The sequence below is a fragment of the Pteropus alecto genome, unplaced genomic scaffold (genome assembly GCF_000325575.1).
Source record: "Pteropus alecto unplaced genomic scaffold, ASM32557v1 scaffold313, whole genome shotgun sequence".
In the NCBI taxonomy this organism is placed as follows: domain Eukaryota; kingdom Metazoa; phylum Chordata; class Mammalia; order Chiroptera; family Pteropodidae; genus Pteropus; species Pteropus alecto.
In genome coordinates, this window is record NW_006434832.1 from 648,767 (window position 1) to 656,908 (window position 8,142).

Genomic DNA, 8,142 nt, shown 5'->3' on the forward strand with positions numbered 1-8,142 from the left:
GGGGCTGTGCCCTCAGCTTGGACGGGCTCGTCGCCCGCCCCCGCGGCCCCAGCCTCGCCGCTGAGGCGCACGTAATGCGCAGGGATCACCAGGGTGGGCATGACGTTGCGGTAGACACTGTCCTTGAGGTGATCGATGGAGCCGCAGAAGATGAGCTGCCCAGCCTGGCCGAGCGAGGGCGGCCGCGCCAGCTGGTCCACCGACTGAGACAGTAGGAAGTCCGGGGTCTTGCTCTCGGTCGCCCCCTTGTGGCCCAGGTAGTGCTCGAAGGGCGGCGGCGGCGAGGGCGGCTCCGGCAGGAAGGCAGCGGCCCCAGAGGGCCCCCGCCGGTACTCCTCTAGGCCTGGCTCCAGCCCGCCCGGGCCTTCGATGGAGCGGGCGCCCTTCAGCCCGGCGCCCTCGCCCCCGCGGGCACCCGCAGGCTCGGCGGCCGGTCGGCAGGCAGAGCGAGGCTTGGATCTGAAGAAGTCTTCCCGGGAGGAGGCCAAGTCTCGGGAACTGGAGAAGGCAGAGTGAAGGGGGCCTGGAGGCGGAGCCTCAGGATCCCCAGACGGGGCGGGCTCCAGGGGTCCCCCACAGATGAGGTGAAGCTGAGACATCGAGGTGGCCTGGTCTCGTTTGTTGCCGTCAGAGGGCCCAGAAAGCTGCAGCTTGCGGTGCTGTTGCCTCGGCTTCAGACAGCGCCTCCTGGAGAGGAAGGGGCAGACCAAGACCTTCAGGAAAGGGTGGCGGCCAGAGCAGCTCCCTAACCCCCACAGTTGCAAAACGAGGGATGCACATAGTTGGAGGGATCTGGATAATGCCTGAGACTCAGGAGAGATGTTGGGGAGGTCAGGTGGGTTCTGGGTGAGGTTTGTAGAAAGAGGTTGTGTGTCTGTGGAAGGTCTAGCCAGCCACTGTGCCCATTTGAGTCCCCCTAGGGTAAATTCCATGCTTTAGCATGTTGGAGGTGCAGTGAGAACCTGGGAGGAGTGCCTAAGCCAACCAGGGGCATGTCTGGTCTGAGGTCCCCTGGATGTGAAAGCTGGGCTGGTGGAAGCAGCTGCAGGTTGTTTCTGGAGGGGCCTGGGCCGCAGGTCCTGCCTCCTCTTTCCACTCCTCTCAAGCCATCAGTCTTTCAGTCTTTGCATGAACTTTCCTGTCAGCGCCTTTGAGGATCAGACTGTGCTTCATGCATCTTTGGGGCCTGAGCACGGAGCATAAGGCCAGGCATAGAGCCGGCCTCCGTCTGCATGGGATGGGGGAGGGGGGTCTGGGCAGCACTCACCGGCAGTAGTAGATAAGCAGACACAGCAGAATGAGCACCAGCAGGGCCAAGGCTGCCAGAATGGTGAGCAGGAAGATGGTATGGTAGGTACCGATGTCCTGGATGCCCGATGTGATGGTGACCAGCCCTGTGCCAGGCAAGGGCTTATTGTTCCAGGTATGGATGCCCTTCCTGCCTTTCGGAAGGAGTCCACTCTTCCAGCCTCCCCTTCCCCCACAGCCCCTCACACCCCCACTCTCACCAGTCATGGGAGAGGCCATGGCAGCTGCCCAGTACCCCAGCTGGGGGGAAACGAAGGTCCAGTAGAGCTGCCGTCCTTCCTTCCGGATCACACCAGTGCCATTACGTACCCACAGCCCTGGGAGAGGCAGGGGTTGCATCAGACTCAGTGTCCCACCCCATCTAAGTCTCTTTCCCCAAACTCCAGCACCAGCAACCCCGAAGCACTCACCACTCTTGGGGTCAAATCTCCAGGCTGGAATGCTAGTGCCAACAGCAAGGGCACGAGGCTCTGAGGGCACGGGCAGGGACAGCTGAATGGGGCCCGAGAGTGGCACCTCTGTCCCATTGCCTGTCAGCAAGTGCACACTCACGGCAGCCAGGGGTATCAGCTCCAGCCAGGAGCCATTGCCTGGGGAAGGGGACACAAGGGCTGAGGGGTAAATCCTGGTGTGGGGGGGCATCTCTTCCATGTCCGGCACCCAGCATACCTGAGCTGGAGGCCTCGGTGCCTAGGAAGGCAGGGAAAGCCCGCATTTCCTGCTGGGTGCTGGCAGGTGTGAGGGAGGCCCAGAGCTGGCTGTAGGTGGAGCTGACAGGCAGGCGGGCAGCCCGGCGCTGGAACTGCACCCAGGGCTGGGAGCGGGCACCTGGATGGAGAGAGGAGGGGCTGCAGTGGCCTGGGCAGGAACAAGGTTGCCCAGGGACCAGAGCAGACAGCAAATATTTAAAGAGGAGAGCCATTGGTCAGGCCACTTGGGAAGTACAAGGAGGGTGATGACTTGGGGAGAGAACTGGGCAGTCACAGAATGTTAATTGGAAGGGACATGGATCAGCAATCTCCTAGTCCTGGCTGTGTGACCCTGAGCAAGTTATCTGTTCTCTCTCTGAAACGTATAAAATGATGAGGTTCAGGTCCTCAAACAATTACCGTCTACTGTGTGGCAGGCACCGCGTTAGGTGCTTTGGATACAAAAATAAGGTACAAGTCACAATTCCCTGCCTTAAAGTTCACAGTCTAGTGCAACAATGTCTGTTACAGTACCCATTAGAACTTTCTGCCTTGATTGAATTGTTCTATATCTACGCTGCCCATTCTAGTACCCACCAGAAACACGTGGCTATTAAGCACTTGAAATGTGGCCATTGTAGTGTGATTGAGGAACTGGATTTATTTTTAATTTTTAAAAATTTAATGAATTTTAAATTTATTTAAATTCAAATAGCCACATGTGGCTAGTAGCTACTGCATTAGACAGCTTAGGCTAAGCGTGCACACATGTATGTCTGTCTGTCTTGGGGTGGAGGGGACGTAAAACAGAACTCGAATACAGTATAGTAATAGCCAACATTTATTAAGCTTTAAGATATACTGGGTCTTGTAAGCAGGCTACCTATGTTAATCTCTGTAATTAGCACAACAGCCCCCGAGGTAGGTTGAAGTAGGTGATTTTATCATCAACCTCATTTTATAGCTGCAGAAATGGAGGTAGGAGGAGTTCAGTAACTTGCCCAAGGTCACAGTCCTGGAGTCCAAAGGAAGCCCAGGCAGTCCAGTGCCAGGACTGCATGCTCTCACCCACCATCCTATCCTGCCTCGCTACTACAATGGAGGGATGCAGGATGCAAGGGGAGCTTGGTCCGCTCAGACTGGGAAAACCCTGTGGAGCTTTGCAGGATGAGTAAGACTCAGCCAGGAAGAAAGTGGAAAGGGACGTCCATAAGGACTGCCAGGAGAAAGGCCCAGAGGCATGAGGCAGCATGCTGGTCAGGGGCCTCCAGGTGACTGGAGTGGGAGGTGTGCAAGGCAGTAGAAGGCCAGGTCTCAGAGGGCACAATTGGCATGTGAAGGAGGCTAGGCTTTATACTGAAACAGTGAGAGCCAGGGAAGGCTCTAAGCTAGGAGGCAACGAAGGGTTCATCTGGCATTTTAGAAGCCTCCAAAAATATTTTAGAAGCCCCTGGTTCAGGATCAGAGAGATAATGATGAGCAAATTGGAGAGGGGCTCTCCCACTCCAGAAACCACTGTGGCCCCCTAGTCCTAGCCAGATGGAGTCTCCTCTCTGTCTGACTCCATCAACCAGTCCGCCATGTGCCCCTCTCGCATAGCCAGACCAGCGCATTCCCTGCAAAGTCACTGTCCCCTTCTGCCCCTGCATCTGGAAGATGCTTTTACTCCTTCCCTCTTCAACTCTCAAGCCCATGCTGTCCCACAGCTCCCTTTACCAAATTCTCTCGCTCTGCTACATTCACAGGTTAGGGTTTTCTTAATATCGAATGCAGTCGCCCTCTATTCCACTGTCCTGCCTGCTTTGTAATTATTTCAGGGTTTGTGATGATCTGTTTGTGTGTCTTCCCACCTATCTATGAACTTCACAAGGCAGGGAGCAAGTCTGTTCTTCTTACCATCATTCCCCAGCATCAGACACAGTGCCTGGCACAGCCTAGATACTGAAGTAAGTTTTAGTTGAACAAGACTGAAAAGCCCGTGGACACACCAGGGCTGCCGCAGGATTGCTCCCGGCCTTGCACTCCGTAGGTGTTCAATTCCTTGAAATGACCCTCTCATGGCCTTCTAAAATGGCCAGGCACCCAGTAGGCATGCAACAAGGACATGGAGATCCACTGAAGATCAAGGTGTCAGGGAATGGGAATTCTAATGGTAGGAGTAGCGGGAGAATAGAAACCACAAGAAGCCCTAATAACAATAAACATTTATTAACCACCTTCTGTGCTTTTTTTTGCATGCTTGCTATTTGATCCTTACCTCAATTTGATAATGTAGATACTATCAATATCTATATCTTATAGATGAATAAACTGAGGCTTACAGGGTAAGCGATTTGCCCAAGGGCACCTTGCTAATATGTAAAAGAGCAGAGCTCTCTATACCCAGATCACGGGGGAGGTAGAAGAGCTGGCAGGTCGGGGGGTGGGGGTCGCCTTACCAGGAGAACCCAAGAGGATGTGCACCAGGTCCTCATAGAGGATGAGGGTGGCCGGCCGCTCAGGGAGCAAGTAGAGGCTGACTGACGCATACACTGTGGGAGGGGTGGCCTGTCAGCTCCAGAGAAAGCCCCTGTCCACCCCCAGACGGGGCACTCCCTCCATCCTAATCCTAGTGACTTCATCCTCCCTCAGCCCCCTCTGCATGCCCCAGCCCAGGCAGCAGCTGCTGGAAAGCCTACCCCCTCTGCCCCTAGGACTATTTTGGGAAGGGGTTGATGGGGTCAGCTGCTGCCCACCCCCCTCCACCTGCCCCTGCACTCACAGGGCAGCTTGTCAACACGCCAGGGCACGGAGTTGGTGAGGAAGCCAGGGCGGGCAGCAGTGACCAGCACCCAGGTGCCCAAGCGGTAACTGAGGGGCAGTGTAGCCACACCCTCTGTGTCGGTGGTGCCAGCAGCCAGCAGCATCCGGTTCCCAAACACATCCACTGAGGCCCGGGCCAAGGGCACCAGTTCCCCGCTCACGTACACCTGCACCTTGATCAGGATCTCTGTGGGCAAGATGGGGTGAGAACAGTGAGGAAGAGGGAAAAGGGAAGAGAGAACTGTGGGGGAACCCTGAGATCAGAGGAGGGGACAGTAGGTTGGGAGTGGCTTTGGGGCTGAGGCTAGATAAGATACTATAAAAGCCAGCATTTATAGAGCCATCATTTAAACCTCACATCAGCCTGTGAGGTAGGTGATACTATTACCATATTTCATCAAGTCTAATAAGTGCACTTTTCCACATTTAAACATTTCTGAACTCAGGCTATGCCTATAGTTGATGATGTCATAATTATAAGTGGCCGAATTTTTTTTCCCTTTCTTACTGGTGCATGAAATAATGGTGCATCTTCCAGTAGATGATGTATTAGACTTGATAAAATATGCTTGTAGACCATTTTACAGATTAAGAAACTGAGGCTCAAAGAGTTTACATACTTGCACTACAGTTAAATGGGAGATCTAGGATTCAAACCTGAGAGTAAAATTCTAGACTCAAATTCTTAACCACTGGACCCTATGGGGCTGGTGTCAGGGAGAGAAGAGGGAAGGGAAGGCTGAGAAAGAATGAATAAGTGGAGAACCAGGGAGGGATCTGCAAGTGGAGAGGAAGGGAGTACGGGGGCCTGGGTCAGAGTTTAGGTTCTCAGGAAAACACAGAAGGGGACCCTAGGGAACCGGTCATTCCCATCATTCATCCTCTTCCCAGAATCCTTTGCACAAGCCTGTTTCTCTTCAGATTGAGGGACTAACCCCAACCCCAAACAAGTACCTCCTGCCCCCTCCTCCTCACATACTGTTCTGCTGGACCCCCTCCCAGCTGGTCAGCTACAGTCAGTCGCCATGGCAACACCTTCATTCCTCCCAGGAGATGGGCAGGGAACTGGGGCCCTGGCAAGGGGAAGGAGATGTGGGGGAGCCAACACAAGCCCAAGGGACACTGGTATGGAAGGGAAGTCCAAGTCCTTTGCTTTGCAGCCAACTCTGCCCCTAGCCTCTGGATGGTCCAGCCAGGATCAGCCTGGAGGTGCCTTGATTTCAGATGGGGTGATGGTGGGGAGGAACCAGGCCTAGAGTTGTTCTCATGGATTCTTCAGGCAGCTTCTCTGATCCAGAGCACCAGCTACTTCTTCCTACTCAGTTCAGCCACTCCCTAGAGAGCATGCCTCACCCTTACCTTGCTGCTAATAGTGGGAGGCAGTGTCATGCCTGTAAAGGTATAGAGGCGGAAGTGCAGAGCCCAGGAGGCAGGTAGGAGTGGGCTGGGTGCTAGACACAAAACTAGGGAAGCCAGGTACAGAGGGCAGAGTCCAGAGCTGAGGGTTGCAGGGCACAGGGAGGTCAGGGGGCCTCACGAGTGGAGCCTGACACTCAGCAGTGACAGGTGTCTTATCTCAGGCTTCCAATCCCAGGGATAACACCACGCCTGGCCCTGGCATCTCATCCAGCTGTTCCTGAGCCCACCTCCCTGTCCCCTCCCAGGCCAGAGGCCAACTCTACAGGGTGGGTACACACGCTGGAGTCTTTTCTGCTCTCTGGTTCTCCCGGGAAGTGGCAGTGTCCCCCCCACCTCCCCAGTAGGAATTCTGAGAAGCTAGAGGGGCCCGGCTACTCCCCACCTCCACCCCAGTCTAGGAGCAGCTGGATGGAGCAGCTGGGAAGAGGGAACCCAGGAGTTATGGACTATGGTCATTTGGGGGAGGGAGTTCAAGAGCCAGAGCCTCAGAAAAGGGGAGGGAGCCCAGGGCACAAAACAGGGTGGGCAGGTAAGACCTGAAGGAGGCATCAGTGCCAAACTGGGGGTGGGGGCTGGGGTGGGGGCAGGTGCCTAGCAGATTCCCTTCTCTCTTCTCCTCAGCTGGGCTCCCAGCCAGCAGTCTGGGGGAGCCCCCATCCTGGCTCTTCCAGCCAATTCCCTGGGCCCCCACCCTGGGGTGCAGGACTTGGGAGAGGCTTCCTGAGAAACCAGGGCTCTTTCCCAGCCATCAAAGCTTCTCTTCTCCGCCAGAGCTCAGGGAAGACTGAGGCAGTGGAGATCCTTCCCCAGTCCTGAAAGCCTGACAATCCATACAGTATCCGCCTCTCTTGGCCTCACAGCCCTGCCTCCTTCCAGGAGGAAATCCGACCCCCTCCTTTCATCCGGACCCCACTTCCCTCGTCCACACCCCCCTACCCTGCTTTTCCTGCCAGCTCCTTGGTGGGGAGGTGAGGAGTGGAGAACCCTGGTTCGGGTTCAGACAGGGATGGGCCCCAGAGGCAGGAGATGGGAGAGCAATAGCTGGGGTGGTGGGGCAGGAGGCCGGAAGGTGGGTGCAGGGCTGGAGTGGGTGGAGCATCCTGAGACCCCAGGCGTAGGGAGGGAGTCATAGTCCAGCTCTCCCACCCTCTCCTCTGCAGGAGCCGACCCCACCCCCACCTCACACACCCACCTGGGCCCGGTGAGGCGCTGGGAGGGTCTCCTCCATTGCGATGGAAAGGTGAGATGAGGAGGGGGTGACCTGGGAGCGGGCTGGGGACAGGAGTGGCCGGAGGCCTGCTGGACTGGGACCCAGGCACCTGCCCTCCCAGCCGGCACTGCCCATAACCAGCTAGTTAGCCAGCTCAGCATGGCTCCGCCACCACAGCCTTGCCATGCGCTTTGAGCTGGGGAATCACAATATACCCTGATTTCCAGAGCCCCCCAACTGCAGCCCCTTCTCCGTCATGGGCTGAACAGCGTTTCTTTGGTGCACCCCAAAATCTAAACCTGGGGAGCCGGCTGGTGTCTGCTCCAAGGCGAAGAACCCCATTCGAGCAGTCAATTCACCCACAGCCTCACCCACTCCCCCCTTCTCCCCTCCCCCCGTCAAACCCAGCTCTAGGCGCCCAGCCCCCGTCTGGGCCAACGGTAGCAGCCGATGCTTATGCCCCCACCCAGCTGGGGTCGGGAGCGAGAAACCCGCAGGGGGCTGCAGAGCGGGCGCCCTCCCCAGCCCGCCCCTGGGCGGGTGTCTTCTGTAGACAATGGCTCAGGCAGCGGCGCCTCGCGAACCAGGAGGGAGAAAAACAAGGCAGGAGGGGGCGGCGGCGCGGAGGCTGGAGACCCCCGCCCTCCCCATTATGTCTCCCCGAGACCCCCGCCCCGGCGGTTCCCCTCTCCCCCATAAGCGCCGACCCCAGGT

General features: G+C 56.7%; 1 protein-coding gene across 1 annotated transcript in view; it reads right to left on the bottom strand.

Moving 5' to 3' along the window:
- The window catches only part of FAM171A2 (family with sequence similarity 171 member A2), a 9,116-nt gene extending 1,346 nt beyond the window's left edge, over positions 1–7,770 (bottom strand). The window contains exons 1-9 of the mRNA XM_025045608.1: positions 7,644–7,770; positions 7,411–7,569; positions 4,759–4,986; positions 4,436–4,528; positions 1,978–2,136; positions 1,719–1,898; positions 1,509–1,625; positions 1,268–1,394; positions 1–687 (exon numbers count right to left, since the gene is read on the bottom strand). The exon at positions 1–687 is cut by the window's left edge and continues 364 nt beyond it. Coding sequence (XP_024901376.1) covers positions 1–687; positions 1,268–1,394; positions 1,509–1,625; positions 1,719–1,898; positions 1,978–2,136; positions 4,436–4,528; positions 4,759–4,986; positions 7,411–7,569; positions 7,644–7,770 — 1,877 coding nt within the window. The remainder of the gene's footprint in view (positions 688–1,267; positions 1,395–1,508; positions 1,626–1,718; positions 1,899–1,977; positions 2,137–4,435; positions 4,529–4,758; positions 4,987–7,410; positions 7,570–7,643) is intronic.
- Between the last annotated feature and the right edge of the window lie 372 nt (positions 7,771–8,142).